This window comes from Equus quagga, chromosome 10 (assembly GCF_021613505.1).
Source record: "Equus quagga isolate Etosha38 chromosome 10, UCLA_HA_Equagga_1.0, whole genome shotgun sequence".
NCBI lineage: Eukaryota > Metazoa > Chordata > Mammalia > Perissodactyla > Equidae > Equus > Equus quagga.
This window is the reverse complement of record NC_060276.1, coordinates 25,285,963-25,302,250: the sequence shown is the minus strand read 5'-3', so window position 1 is coordinate 25,302,250 and position 16,288 is coordinate 25,285,963. Positions and strand designations below refer to the sequence as shown.

General features: G+C 39.3%; 1 protein-coding gene across 1 annotated transcript in view; it reads left to right on the top strand.

Annotated features, from left to right (window-relative positions):
* Window positions 1–16,288, top strand: part of GRIA3 (glutamate ionotropic receptor AMPA type subunit 3) — a 271,547-nt gene that overhangs the window by 172,573 nt on the left and 82,686 nt on the right. Inside the window, exons 6-7 of the mRNA XM_046673901.1 lie at window positions 8,412–8,573; window positions 12,667–12,834. Coding sequence (XP_046529857.1) covers window positions 8,412–8,573; window positions 12,667–12,834 — 330 coding nt within the window. The remainder of the gene's footprint in view (window positions 1–8,411; window positions 8,574–12,666; window positions 12,835–16,288) is intronic.

Genomic DNA, 16,288 nt, shown 5'->3' with positions numbered 1-16,288 from the left:
GTTTCTTATTATTGTACTAATTGAAATGGTTTTTAAAGAGTTAAATTTCAATAGAGACACCCAGAGCTATAAATGATGAAGTGGGGGCCCTTTCTAGACAAAGGAAACAAAACAGACAAAATACTACCAAGGTTAAAAAGGGCATGAGGTGGCTAGAGCATGAGGTCTATTGAAGGAAATGGTGTGGATGAGGTCAGGGGAGTAGAAGATCACAGATAATGGAAATCCTTGAAGGCCACGTCAAGATATTCAGCTGTTAATATGTCTGTTGAAAGTAGGGAATCAGTGCAATGATTTAAGGAAAGGAGTATTATGCTCTAACCGGTATTTTAGAAAGGCAGATTTATTATGTGAACTATAAACTGGAGAGGTAAAGAACTGAAAGTCAGAGCACCAACTAGGAAGCTAGGTCAGTAATCTAGGCCAGTGGTTCTCAAACCCACTTGTACTTCAAAGCCACCTGTTGAGTTTATAAAAATACAGATGCTTGGGCCCCACACCCAGTGATTCAGTGGGCCTAAAGTGCCATTGGTTGAAAGAAGGGATACAGGACGAGGAAGAGATGTTAAGGAAATATAATAACTTTGCTTTGAGGCATATTATTTTTAAGACGCATATGGAATATGAAAGTTAATTTAGTCGGCAGACAGTTAGAGAAGGGGTTCTAGAGGACAAGAGAGCCTCTAACTGGAGAGTCATTAGTGTCTCATTCAAAGTGAATTCAAGTTGAAAAGTCCAAAAGAAGCAAGAAATTAATTTGTTTTATAGACACTAATGCCTCAAAATGTAACAAATTCTTTGGCTGAGGTACTATGTGTGATAAGTACTATCCTTTTGAAAAAGTAAGTTCTCAGAGCCCAAGTATATGAGATCATGACTGTGTGCCCCACACTCAAACACTCCAAATTAAAAATGGAAAAAAAGGCAAAGAAATTCTGATATCTTTGATTAGATAGGAGATGCCAGAAGAAACTGGTTTTCAAGCAAAAAATTAACGGCTGTGATTCATCAAAGGGATAGAACAGTTGCTATAAAACTGCTTAAACAAAACGACACGTCCTTTCCTAGAAAAATAGCAAAGAAATCTATGGAAACGTATTTTGTCTTTGGTAAAAACATATTATTATAAAATATATAATTTTAATAGCAGATGAAGCTCAATGAGCAAATAGAATTCATGATATAGAAATTTCCTTTGAAGTCAGACATGGTAAAATGCATGTATTACATAAAAGGATATGGGTTTTCTGTCCTTTTTCGAGCAGCTGCCATTGGAACAAGTGCTCATTCAGGCACTTCAATCCTGAAACAAAAGTCGGAACAAACTAAAAAGACTTTAAAAATTTTAAACCAAATCTTAATTTTGTTCTGAACCAAGGGCATGAGTTAAAAGGTAAAAACTTGTAAACTCGCTTACCACATATTTAAATCATTAATCAAACTTATGCTTTTTCTGGAGACCAAGATTTTCTGATAATAGTAATTTTAGGTGCATTTCTATTCACACATACTGCTGTCTGGTCGCTGCACTACTTCTACTCACAGCAGTGTTCAGAGGACGGGGGAAGTGGAGTATGAGGAGGAGGCTGGGCCTGTGGCACAGATACCTGAGTGGGAGTAGTTAGAATATGTCTGACCAAAGGAGGCCTCATGAGAGTGGTCGGAGCTAACTGGCTGAGGGAACTGTGTCCCACGTGCATGTTTCTGTCAGGGAGGAGTGAGGATGGATCTTTCTAGAAAAGGTCACATGATAAACACTGACCAGTTAAGAGGCAACTTCAGGGGTGGAGTCTCAGGTAACTGGCTGTGGAGAATAATTACACTTCTGGCAACCAGATAGATAGTATGCATGCTTTCCTCTGCCTCTCTCTACCCCCGGCAACCCCATCTCTTTACTCTTTTATTTCTTGGGTCTGTATGTTGAAAGCCTAACTGCTTCACTAGTTTTTACAGAAGTTTTAGGCAACCAGGGTCTCTAAATTTCCCACATAGAAGATTATAGGTGGCCATCGTCAAGTGCTGGTAATCATAGGAAGGAAGAAAATGGGAGACTAGGAGGCAAGAAACATCTCCCTTTAGCCAGAAGCTCTCTCCTAAAGCATCTGTCTCTACATCTTACCCCCACCCTTTCCCCTGTCCACTTTTCTTTTTTTGTGTGTGAGGAAGATTGGCCCTGAGCTAACATCCATTGCTAATCATCCTCTTTTTGCTTGAGGAAGATCATCCCTAAGCTAACATCTGTGCCAATCTTCCTCTATTTTGTATGTGGGACACTGCCATAGCATGGCTTAATGAGTGGTGTGTGGATCCACACTCAAGATCTGTACCCACAAACCTCAGGCCACCAAAGCAGAGCATATGAACTTAACCACTACACCACTGGGCCTGCCCCTCCACTTTTACCGATTGGCTTTTGGGTGATAAAATCTGTGTGGGCAACTTTACAAAGCCTTCAGGGATGCCAGAGACTTCAATTCTCAAAAGAAGAGATAGAATGTCAAGTCCCACTTGTAGATTACAATATGAGAGAACGAAATTGGCCAGGAGCTAGGAAACTAACTATTTTGCCAGAGGTGCTCATATAATATCCATTTCCACACTCCTTAACCTTCTGTTAGAGATCGGTGCTGGATGGCTGACACTCTTACAATACTTCTTTATAAGGTTTAGGGAGGAAAGAGGATCAAAATTCCCAAAAGTGCAGAGTTTGGGTGGCAAACTTCAAGAAAAGATCACCAAAAGGTAACAAGAAAAGAGCAGATCAGGAACCACTAACTTCTAATATTTCCCATCCTACCACTCTCTCCCCTTCCTCCTTTCCCCTGATAGGATCTGTGGTAGTCAAACTATTTCTCCTAACTTGTATCATCTTGCCACTATGTTCTCTCCATCATCACCATTTTATTGTCCTTCTCAGACACTCTGGTTGTTGTATGGGCTCTTATCTGTGTTATTGTCTTTAGATTGGTTTCAAGGATTCACAGCCTCGATTTTACCACCTTGACTGCTGTGGGTGTCTTGCAGAATGAAAAATTTTTAAGAAGATAGTATAGAAAGATGTATCCCCTTACTATTTTGGAGTATTACAGAAAGAGTTCCAGGAACCTGACACCTCCTGCGCTTTATCTGGATCCTCAATCCTGAGACAACTGTGACGCTCAGCCTTCTTCTTTTACACCATGTTAACATATCTTCTCATACTTGCTAAATGTTTTATGGCCACCTCTCCCCCATCAGTGTCTTTGATGAGCCTGTGAGAAAAATCAGGCCTCTGTTTTCAATCCTTATAGACTATGGTTTCTCACAACAACAGTGGAATGCAGCAATTTGTGAAGGAAACAGTATATGCATTACAAAATTAAATACAGATGGAAGGTGGTCCAGGAACCAGCTGCCTCCCGCCCTTTCTTCAGCACCATTCTCCTAATTTCCATCTTTCTGCCCCTGACCTTCCTCTATTTTCACCTTTAGCATCCAGATGCTTAGTGTTCATCCTTGTCGTGCTAGTGGCTTTATGGAGGTTTTAGACAGACTCAGTTTCAGTATTCTCAACTTGATGCCCTTTTGTGGCCAACTTTTAAACAGAAATCTAGCAAGAGTCATGGACAAGTGAAATGCCTTAAAATAATGAGATAATAGTGAATCTGGACCAGGAGCCAGTCAATTCCAGCCCCTTAGCTAGAACTTGTACCCCAACTTTTAATTTCTATAACTATCTTTTATTTTCCCCTTTATCATCCAGATGGTTGAAGGTCATTTCTGTTGCATTAGCGTCTGTATGGAGGTTTTAGACAGACATCAATAGTCCCACCTCTGGGTCTCTGTGTAGCCAACTCAAGAAATGAATTTTGGCAAGAGTTATGGACAAGTGAGATGTCTTAAAACAGTCATACAGGTGGAGAAAGTGAACCAGGAGCCAGCCAACTTCTCCCCTGAGTCAGAACATTTCTCCTAACTTCCAACATTCTACCAGACCCTCCCTGCCACCATCATTTTGTTTCCCTCTTTATACACTCTGTTTTGTGTTCTCCTGTTCTGTTTTAGTGTCTTTACATTGGTTTTCAGGATACATGGCCTCAATATAAACACTATGAAGATTGTGTGCATCTGGCCCAATGACTAAAATCAAGCAACATATTATGGAAAAGTGTAGTGCCTTAAAATTTGGATAGCAGAGCAAGAGGACCAGGAGCCTGACACCTCTTACTTATTAGCCAGAATCCATCTCTGTACTCTCCAGTCCTGCCACTCTCTCCCCTTCCTTATTTCCTGTCTACCTATTGTACGTTTGCCAATCAGCTTTCTTGTGATAGTTATTCACCGAAGCTGTGGGTAGAACAAGTCCCAATTCACAACTTTCTCAACTATAGTTGTACACTACTCTAGAAACTTAGAGAAATTTTTTAAAATGGGGTATATGTAGGAGGTGGACCAGGAACCAGCAAAATCTCTGTCCTTAGCCATCTCCTCTCTCCTAACTTCTAATCTTTCTGCCACTGACGTCCACCCTTTTATGTTCCCCTTTTACCACTTATACGTTTGGTGATCATCTCTGTTGTGTTCATCTCTTTTGAGAAGTTTTCAGAGACTCAGCCTCAATCTGACCACCTTGAAGACTGTGGTTCACCAGCCTAAGGAGGACATCTAACCAGAGGTTATGAATAGGTGGAATATCTTAAAATAATAGGGTAGTAGGAGAAGGAGGCCCAAGAGTCAGCCAGCTCCCACCTTAGCCAGCACTTCTCTCCTAACTTCCATCTTCCTACCAGTTACTTCTACCCGTCGATTGCTTCATTTTTCTTTCTGGATATTGTGTCAGTACCTGTGCTGCGTTAGTGTCTTTATGTAGGTTTAGGGGGTTACTCAGCCTGCCTTATGAGTGCAGGTGTCATAACCATACAAATTTATTAAAAATTATTATGGAAACGTATAATGCCTTAAAATGTTGAGATAGGAGGAGGAGTACCAGAATCCAACCCGAGGTTAAGCTGAACCTCTCTCCAGATTGCCATCGTCCTTCCCTCTCTCTCTTTGCTCTTTTCCCTTCTTACCTGTTGGATGTCAGCTCTGCTGTGTAAGTGTCTCTGAAGAGGCTGTAGAGAGAGTCAGGCTTTAATTTTTACAATTTTGTGTACTGTCAGTAGCCACTTGATCCATGGAATTTAGCAACATTTGATACAAAAATAAAATTCTTTTTTTAAAAATGTATCAGAAATAGAAAGATGATTAAGAGTCAACCAACCCCTGCCGATTAGCCAGAACAGCTTTCTGTATATCTCCCCTCTCCACCATCCCCATCCTTTCTCTTTTCCCCTTCTACTTCCTTGATATTAGTTGATCAGCTCTACTGCGTTAGTGTGTTTTCAGAGAGTTTAAGGAGAATCCAGCCTTGATTATCTCAACCTTGAGGACTGTGGGTTGCTGCATCTAAACGCTGGGCACCAGGGCGACATTCAAGCCATAGAGCCTGATTAGAGATTACAAAGAAGCAAAGTGTACACAAACGGGACAGGAGGAGAGGTAGGACCAGGAGCCAGCCAACTCTTGTCCCTTAGCAACAAGATCTCTCCTTTCATCTCCCTAAATACCTATTACCTCCTTTTTTTTTCTGCCACACTTTTGCTCTCTTCCTTTCGTCCATGGGGTTGTGTTAGTGTTTTCTGCCCATATGGACAGATAAGCCTGCAGGGAAGCCAGTAGGAACTAGTGTTGTAGAGGCTTTGCCAGCCACAAGAACAGTTTGAGGTGACCTTCCCCTGACTTTGCTTTATGCTACTGTGGGCGCATTTTATCCCTTGGGGACAGCCAGGCTGATTCCAGTCTGATTTGTGCCAAAACTCATTCCCAGGTATGTCTGTCATAAAACATGGATTGACTGAGAAAATTCTAGGTCCTCAGTAGTATGGTTGATGTGTGGTAGAAAGTTGAGTGCAGAGTATGCCTATGAAGATGTTTCCAATTACAATAGATTTATTGGAGAGGAAGACACCCAAGTGGAAATGTGTGGGGCCTGTGTGGCAGAGTGAAGCCTCCTGGGGGGCAAGTGGAGGTGATTGGTGAGGTAAATTTGAGTTGGACTCCCCCTTTTAGTATCCCTGCCAAAAAAAAGGTAGTGAGGGCAAATCTTTCTGGAAAAGAGTGAAATGGTAAGTAACCAGATGAAACTGCAGGCTCTATGTCTTAAGGCAGACGTGAGATTTATGGGATCCTTTCTCTCGCTCTCCCTTTTGTTAATTCTGTGTTGCCGTTTTAACTGTGATGGGTATTAGGTAAACAGGAGTGTGATGCTTATCAAAGTGTTAAGGGCACAAGAGATGCTGCTTCCTACTGCATGCTGTGGCCATTGACCCTGGGGACCAGGATGGTGGTAGAAGCATTCTCAACCCCTTTCTTTCAAGGAAGCGAGGTCCATTTTTCCAACCCAGGCTTTTCAGACCCAGGAGAGCACCAGAGAGTCCACTCTTCACCCCCACCAGCAAGCAGTTGCCAGTTGGTCAATGTTCTTGTGTAATACGTGTTAATTGACAAATATGGTTTAGCACAGTAAATGAATTAAACCTACTTGTTAAGGTTTTGTCTCGGCTCTTTATTTGTATATCTGTTTAGGGAGTGGAAGTGCGGAGTTGGGTAACAATTAGGCTTAAGCCCCAACTGTAGCCTCTGTAAGACTTTTTATACACAAGCAAGCCTCTCTGCGGGTTGCAATGGGAGAAAACACTGAGTCTTAGTTTCTCTCATGAAGGAGGCCTTTGGGAGAAAACTCATCCTGACAAGTTAATGGTAATTTTAAAAACACTTTGTGATTATCAGAAAGGAGGAATGATTCTCAGTGATGCAAACCATTTGGCTCTTTGTCCAGTCTCCATTGACTCATATCCCACTTATGAAAGGAAGAGGAAGGGGGCTGTGAGTAATAACTGAAAAAGCTGTTTCACTAAAATATTTTCTAAGACTACCTTGTTGCCCATATTAAAGAAATGTAACATTAAAAGAAATGGGGGTAGGGGTGGTGACTAGAGAGGCACACAAGAATGGCGATCCTGGATATTGGTTACATTCATGTGTTCAGTTTATGAAAATTCATCAGGCTATATATACTTAAAGATATATGCACTTTTCTATATGATTATTATACTTCAATGAAAACTTAGAATGCAAAAAAACCTTTAGAGAACTAACAGGGATTTGTGTAACAGTGTATGCATTTATCAAAACTCATTAAGTGGTTCATTTAAGATTTGTGCATTACTTTTGATGTAAATTTTACTTCAAAAAAAGAAGAAAAGAAAAAAGGAACAAAGAAAAGGAAGGAAAGAAGAAGGGAAGAGCTACAAACATTGAACTCTAGTTAATGACCTGCGTGCCGAAGTCTTGGTATGAAGTATACTAATGTCTACAACTTACTTTGAAATGAATCCAAAAAAATGAAATGGTTTGATGGATGGATAGAAAAATTTTAATTGTAAAATCTGAGTAGTGACTATATGGGTGTTCACTGTACAGTTCTTTCAACTTTTCTTTATATTTGAAAATGTTATATTTAAATGTTGGGGAGCAGAATCAAAAGAGGGGAGGAAGAATTTTCCCCATTTCTTTATGAATATAAATGTTGACTTCAGCCCATTGAGGACCCAAATGCATCAGCAGCAATTAGCAAGAGACAGGTATCCAGCAGAAATAGCAGCAGTTCCTGGGAGATGTATCCCAGAAGATAGTAATGCCCAGTCGAGCTGGTGGTGCCCAGGTGGAGATGACTTGGTGTCAACCTGGAGAGACTCCTTCAAGAGGCTTAGGTGGCAGAGACACCAGACAGTAACCAGAGCATGAGAAGAAGAAAATGGTGGATGCTATGAAGTAGATGTCAAGACTCATTTATGGAGACATGTGAGACATACCCTGGGGTTTGTACCATCATATACAACCAAGCTGTCAGTTTTGCTCCTTGGCATTTCTCTAAGTCACAAATGTTGAAAGTACTCGTCATTAGAATCTGAAGCAAACTGCTGTGTTTGGCATGTTAAGCTGACAAGAAGTTTTTCATACCTCTAGTCAGAGCCAAGCTTTTTCAACATTTTCCAGTTACATGAAACATTACATTTGTGCTCAATGAAGAAAGACTATAAATAGGGGTAAATGAGACAAATCAAAACATTTGCTTGAAGTTGGCACCTATGTTTGTCTTAGGGCGTAATGACCTGGGAATTAGTCCATATCCAGAGGTTTTGTTTGTTGTTGTTGTTGTTATTGAGATATAATTCACATATAACATTGTGTCCAGGGTTTTCTTCGTTGTTAAAGAGTGATCCTGGGGAAGGAACTTTCATTTCCTCCTTAGCATTCTAACCAACAGATATGGTGAGTAAGAACTCACTACCTCCCACAATCACAATTCTCTTTCAATCTCTTTCTAGGGTTTCACCGATATTTTGCTAGAAAGAGTCATGCACGGGGGAGCCAATATTACAGGATTCCAGATTGTCAACAATGAAAACCCTATGGTTCAGCAGTTCATACAGCGCTGGGTGAGGCTGGATGAAAGGGAATTCCCCGAAGCCAAGAACGCACCGCTAAAGGTAATGTTCCATGGCATGTAGAAACCTTACAGCTTTTCAAAGCATCTCAGTCTGGCCTTTATATACTTACGGCCATCCTGTGATCAAGTGGTCTTCCCTCAGAAATGTTTCAAGTATGCTAAAACACAACTGCAGGTGATGCTGCTGCATTTGAAAACTAAACTCCCAAATAAAGAAGCTATTGAGAAGGAGGTCTTTTAAAACCGTGTTTGGGAATGTTAACTTAATTTTTTAATGAATTTCATTTGTAATATGCTCCTAACAATTTATAATATTACAAGAACCTGAGTCGGGCAAAGGGTAGGGGCAGCAGGAATGGGTAAGGAAGATTGATAGTCTGAAACAGAAAATTAGATTGTACATTATTTATGTGATTGCTTTGTGTTAATAAGTTTCATGAATCTCAGTACACCCAAGTGAATTAGGCTCTAATACAGGGTGCGTGTGGCCTATACGTATATTGAATGGAAATGTTTTCCTGCCTGCAAAAGTATCTTTAAAAATAATTAGATTACCTAAATTGCTCATTTTCATGAAACCAAGATAAGAATATTAAAAGTAGAATGTCATGCTTAAAGTGCACATTTTTCATATGTATTCCCTTATGGCTAGAAATCCTATTATTTAAAAATCAGAAATTAAAACAGACAAATTAGCAGAAAGTTATTCATGTTACACAAAGGATCTTTCAAATGTATTTTTTAAGTAACTATTCCCTCAGTGTATTGGTTCAAGTGTGAAACTGACTTTAAATTCTTCCTTCCTGATACGGTGAAAGTATGTATGTACCATGACTGTGGGATTCCTGTGATGAAGATAAGAGATGAAAGTAGGGTCAAGACCCTTCCCTAAAAAAGGAAACAGGAGGGGAATATTTTCTTTCTCATGGTTTCAAGATACCCATCCTCACAGCCTTCCTCCTTGGCAAGAATAGAATAAGGGAGAACAGTGGGGACATAGACCAAAGAAGAGACACATTCTGAATCACCTATGCAGGCCCACTCTGAATGGGTCACATCAGAACATAATACAAGTGGGACCTTACTTTATGCAATTGGTATGTTCTAGAAAAGTTGGGAGTTAAACATCATGTTTTCATTTATTTAAGCCACTCACCAGCTAAGTGGTACTCTGTATTTGTAATGATTGTATTATACATGCCAGATTTTTCCAGGACAGTCCTATTTTAAAACATTCTGTCCCATGGTCAGATCAAGTGTCCTCATGTTTCAATAAATATGGTCACAATCCCTATGATGAGTTCTTTTGTAGTTAAATCTTTTTTAAAGATGATCATTTTATTTTTTATTGAGATAATTGACATATGACATTATATTAGTTTTAAGTTTACAATATAATGATTTGAAATATGTTTATATTGCAAAATGATTACCACAATAAGTTTAGTTAACAGCCATCACCACCATAGCTAGAAAGTTTTTTTCTTGTGATGAGAACTTTTAAGATCTACTCTCTCAGAAACTTTCAAAACTACAATACAGCGCTGTTAACTATAGCCACCATACGGTACATTATATTCCCAGAACTTATTTATCTTATAACTGGAAGCTCGTACCTTTTGACCACCTCCACTCATTTCTCCCATCGCCCCACCCCCTACCTCTGGCAACCACCAATCTGTTCTCTGTTTCTGTAGGTTCAGGTTTTTTTTTTTGGATTCCACATATAAATGAGATCATACAGTATTTGTCTTTCTCTGTCTGACTTATTTCACTTAGCATGATGCCCTCAAGGTCCATCTATGTTGTCACAAATGGCAGGATTTCCTTCTTTTTATGGCTGAATAATATTCCATTGTATATGTATATATACCACATTTTCTTTATCCATTCATCCATTGATGGACACTTAGATTTTTTTCCATGCCCTGGCTATTGTAAATAATACTGCAATGAACGTGGGGACGCAGAGATCTGTTTGAGATAGCGATTTCCTTTCCTTCAGATATATACCCAGAAGTGGTATTGCTGGATCATACGGTAGTTCTATTTTTAATTTTTTGAGGAACCTCCATGCTGTTTTCATAGTGGGTGCACCAGTTTACATTCTCACCAGCAGTGCACAAGGGTTCCCTTGTCTCCTCATCCTTGCCAAAACTTGTTATTTCTTGTCTTCTTGATAATAGCCATTCTGACAGCTGTGAGGTGATATCTTATTGTGGTTTTGACTTGCATTCCCTGATGATTCAAATCTTTTTTTATGTACTAAATCCACCCACTGCATTTAGGTGACCTTATACAAATTTAGATTTTCATAAAACTGCCTAGCTACTCTTTGCCATCCTCTGATTTAGCAAGTAATAGGTAGAGGAGAGAAATTCATTTATTCAATATTTTAGGGGGTACTTGGAATGTGGCAGGCACTGTGTTAGGCACAAACAAATGGACAAGGATAAAAGTATGAAAAGAGTACCACAGAGTAGTTTGTGCCTGCTCAGAGGCTCTAGAGGTTGTACAAAATAGAAGGAAGACAATCTCAGGCAGGGATTATTTATTGATAACGCATGGCATGTGTAATGCAAAGTTCCCAGAATTTGCTGAGAAGAACCGTTCAGGCTTATAAATAAAACCCTTCAAATAACTTAAAAAAAACGGAATATTAAAATAGATGGTTACAACGTTCAGATTACTTTTTCTTAGTACTAGTCATTACGGAAACTTGCTCTATATCAATCGGACAAAAAGCCCACTTTAAAAAATGATGTTCAATATTTTTGATTAGGAAATAAAGTTGTCTAGAGATTAAAATCCTGATGCTTAATTTACCCTATATTTTACGAACGTTTCCTTTTGGGCCTTTTTTTTTTTTTTTTTAACCTGCTCACACATTGGTAAGTAGAAGCTGGAAAAGTAAAAAATTAAATAGCTCTTTTGGCATGGCTTGGAAAGGACTACATTAAGATTGCTGACAATCTATGAAGTCAGCTGGAAAAAAATCAGCACTATGTTGGCTTTACGTAGTACTAGGAGGGGCAGACACAAAGATTTTTTTTTTTTCATCAAAGAACATATGCCCCCTGTTGCAGCCATACTTGATGATTTGCTCCTGAAAGAAAAGTAACATGAGAACAGTCAGAAAAATAAATTGGTAGTCGTAAAGATGACAATGTATTCACTCCCAATTGTATTTGGACATACTATATAGAGAGAAAACTCCCCATAACACGTTTTGCTTCATTTTTAAAAATCAACAGAATTCTATATTCTACTAGTATTTGTCACCTCTGCAAAACAGGGGCCAGCTTATTTTAATCGTACACTGTTGACTCATTTAATGAAAAGGTGTCCACCATGTCAAATTGCAGATAATCCAAACCCTTGTATTGAGTGACTAGCCTCGTCCCTAGCAGAGCACACAATATATCCAAGGAATAGAATGTAAGTGTTCTTGCCTGAAAGAGGTAGCATCATGAAGTATTGCCTGTGAATTGTCAAAGTTATCAGATTTAAAACTCAATAACAATTGTAATTTTCTACAATCCAAAACTAGCCTTGGTTTTTGCTCCCCCCCCCCCCCCCAGGAAACAAAAACTGATTTATTGCTGGCCAGAGGTCCTAGTTCTCCAGAAATGTGGTCCAGACAGAAATGATTAATGTTTCCCTCCAAATTAATTTCAAGCTGTCTAACTTAGCTATTTCCATTTTCCCCTAAGTAAATACCAGATCTGAATTTTCTATTACAAGCAGCAATAACCCAGTCTTGCTTTAGGATATGCTGTTTCCACTCCAATCTACATATGCTATCCTTTAACTTCACACGGATTTCTTTCTCTCTAAAGGACCTGGCCTTTTAGTAGTCACTCACTCAATATGATACACAGTATTGAGAGCAAGAGAGAGATTCCCTGGAGCCATTTGATCTTAATAATCTTAACATGTGCACACATGCGGTAGGAGGCATTATTCTAGAATGAATCAAAGGCAGGTTTGCCCAGAGAGATCTCTAGATTCAAATAATTAAGAGGGTGACTTCATAGAGCAAGAGGAAGAGATGAATGAAAATCATAAGGAACAAGGCAAGTTTTGAGGGTGTCATTTGTCATGATATCTTGTTTTCCATACATCCATTTTAGTACACATCTGCATTAACGCACGACGCAATACTGGTCATAGCAGAAGCTTTCCGCTATCTGAGGAGACAGCGAGTGGATGTGTCCCGGAGAGGCAGTGCTGGAGACTGCTTAGCAAATCCTGCTGTGCCCTGGAGTCAAGGAATTGATATCGAGAGAGCTCTGAAAATGGTAAAGACCACAATGGATTATTGAGATGGGGGGACCTTAAAAAGACACAAAAAAATGAGACCTCAGGGGCCTGCCTGGTGGAGTAGTGGTTAAGTTTCACGTGCTCTACTTCAGCAGCCCAGGGTTCACAGGTTCAGATTCCGGGCATGGACCTATACACCACTCATCAAGCCATGCTATGGCAGTGACCCACATACAGAAAAATAGAGGAAAATTGGCACAGATGTTAGCTCAAGGACAATCTTCCTCAAGTAGAAAGAGGAAGATTGGCAACAGATGTTAGCTCAGGGCCAATCTTCCTCACCCCCCCCCCAAAAAAAACAGACCTCAATCCTGGGGGAAGATATATTAAAAATAATAGGATCAGAGTCTATAGAATGTCAGAGTGTGCAGAAAGAAGAGCATGGATATTTATTCATCAAAATCTAGAAATCTAAAACTAGAGGGTTCTTCCTTGAAGCTTGAAAAGTGGTAAATTTAGGGCAAATGAATATTTAGTTCTGTGCTACACTGTGGGTAGTAAATCAAACTCAGTACCCTTAAAAGTCATGGATTGAACATGTAAATGGCTTCAAAAAATTCAAACTTTCCAGAAGTGTGATATTACTTAGGGGGACTGGAATATTCTATAGGAACCTCCTAACTTCAAGGTAGACATTACAAAGGACAAAGGTGTACTCTGCCTCATCATACAAATTGTTAGCCTGGATGACTGTGGAGCTGCGCCAATGTGATAATATTTCTGTTGTCAAAAAGAACCTTTATACTGTTCTACATGGTGAAATGCAGGAACATGATACATTTCTAGGCCTACTTAAGAGGCTTTTCCCCAATGCCCCAAAGAAAAAGCCTAAAGAAAAGTACAAGGAATCAATGGATAGACAGTCAAATAGGTCACTTGTTTTTAGTATTTACTGGGTAGGAGATCATTTAAGGCTTCAAGCAGTGTCCTTTGAACAGATTCCATTATTTACACTAGGAGCAGCATCGCCCATTCATTGCAGCTTTCCAAGCTAAAGCTCTTTCCTGAATATTTTGCTTTATGCTACATGTGCCTGCATGCATTAAAATGAGCCTTCAAGAGTACAAGACTCTCTTATTTCTACTTATTTAATTATCCTGATGTTTGGGACATCCAAATAAACAAAGAGATGGGCAACGATAAGATAATTCTGTGCACAACCCAGCAACGAAGAATTTGTAATGGCCTCATAACGTACATCATTTTGTGTAGTTGGCGCTCTTACTGCTGCCTTAAATTTGCCAAGTTGGAAGCATTCAATCAAAAGGGGTTAGTAGCCCCTGTGTCTCTCTCCAAGAAAGAGATATGACTCATTCTCCCATCATGCAGATTTTTATGTCATTATGTCAGTTCCCTAACAAATGCCCTAAGTGTAGTTTTATGGAGGTAGCACTGCACAATTTTGAAGAGCAGTTAATTAAATTCAACCTTCATAGCAGTTACAAGATTTGTATTGTCAGGTGAAACATAATGATGAGTGAAAAATAAAACTCCCTCAGAGTGAATCAAAAGGAGTTTTCATCAACAAAACCTCAAGGGGCAAGTGCCAGCATCTCCAATTGACTCCCCATTCATACACAAACAACTATGTTCCCCGAATAAAAAACTGCCTACTAGAGTTAAGGACAAGAAATCAATTTGGGTAGAAAAAAATTAGATTGATCATATTATTGCACAAATAGTTTCTGCATGTCTAACTCAACTGATAAAGCTCAAGCTATAAGCCAGGTAAGTAACCTTTCTCCCCAGGCCATAATGATCAAACACTCAACCAAAAAGATGCTTTACCTCTTTCTGTTGGCCAACCTCTTCTTATAACTCCAGAGAGACTGGAAAGCATCATCAACCTTTTCCAAAACTAGATGGTACCTTGTGATAAATGCTCAATAAAACTCCACTATTCAGAGGGACTGCAAGGGAGGATGGTCTAAAGTACTAAACATTTTACCAGATTAAATGAAATCTCATTCTATTTGAGTTAATTAAAAGTAAGAATGCATGATGTAAAAGTATCCCTCATTGTGACCAGCACATAATTGTTGCTCAACAAATCATTCTTTTCCTTCAGAGAAATCTGGCGAACAAAATGATTGCCTGATAGAAGCTGCTAAGAGGCATGTTTTAATGAATAAATAAGCACACCATTCACTCAGTAAATATTTATTGAGCACTAACAACTATGTATCAGGCTCCAAGCTAGTATGCAAACTTGACATAAGATGAGCGGAGCTCACATTTAAATTGTTAATATGTAAACAAATTCTTTTAAAGATCTTAAAGCCACTTGGAAATTGGGTAATCATTCTCACATTGTACAGGCAGTACAAAGATCAGCCTCAGCCTGGTCTACTGAAATATATGACAATTTTAAGTCATTGAAACTTTTCCACTTGTTCAGTAAACATTTAGTGAGTACCTTCTCTATCCCAGGCTCTGTATTAGTTGCTGAGAACACAGAAAAAGAATGTCTCTCATCTTGAGATGCTCCCAATCTAGTAGAGGAGACGGAAATACATAGTTGATTAAAATGTTATGGTTAAGTTCTACACAGGGTGCTATGGGAACCCGTAAAAGAAGCACCTAATATAGACTGGGGTGGGGAGTGGGGAGGATTAAAGAAGGGATTCCAGGAGGGATGGTGGAAAACTGTCACTGACATTCAATACCAGACCACATCTGTAAAAATAGACTTCTCTCTGAGTGGTAGTCCAATTCTACTTCTGCTCAACGAAAGTTCTAATCATAGGGTCTGGAATCTCTTGGACGTACCTAGACTGTTGTCTAGTTTGTAGGTCATGTTCAGATAGACTGAGTCTTTAGAAGTATACAACTCTCAATGAGTCTTGAAACCCTTGCTGTTTTCGGTAATGAAGAATTTCCTTGCCAAGAATGAATGAATAAGTTCCTATGCCAGTGTCTCTGTCCTGCCTATCTCCTCTCCTAGAATTCAATGCTTAAAATAGAGTGTAAAGAACATTTTATGCACCACAGTATGCACCAGACCCATCCTACTGGATAAACAAGTTCTATCTCAACAAAGGACCTTTTCTTTAACTAGAAGTGTGACATCACCTCTGCAAGCCTAAGCTGGTAGTAGTGCTTAGGTTTGTTGGGTCAGTACAACAATTATTTTGTCTTCAGGAAGTCACATTGGAGCATTTCCCCTTCAAAAGGAATTTCAGAGTCTCCTACTGGTGGTGGTCAAGCCCACTCCCCTTTTAAAAGGTGCTCCTTAATATTTACCATCAATTTTCCCTTCTGCAGCACAAGCCCATTACCACTTCTGACTTGCTTAATAGCTTTTCACTTTCTATAAGTGATGAAAAAGTATTCCGTCCTTTCATCTTAGGAAAATGAGACAGATTCTTTTTCTTTGAAGTAAATTCCTTGACCTTTACTCACCAGATAAGTAATTCAAGTGAATAACAATAA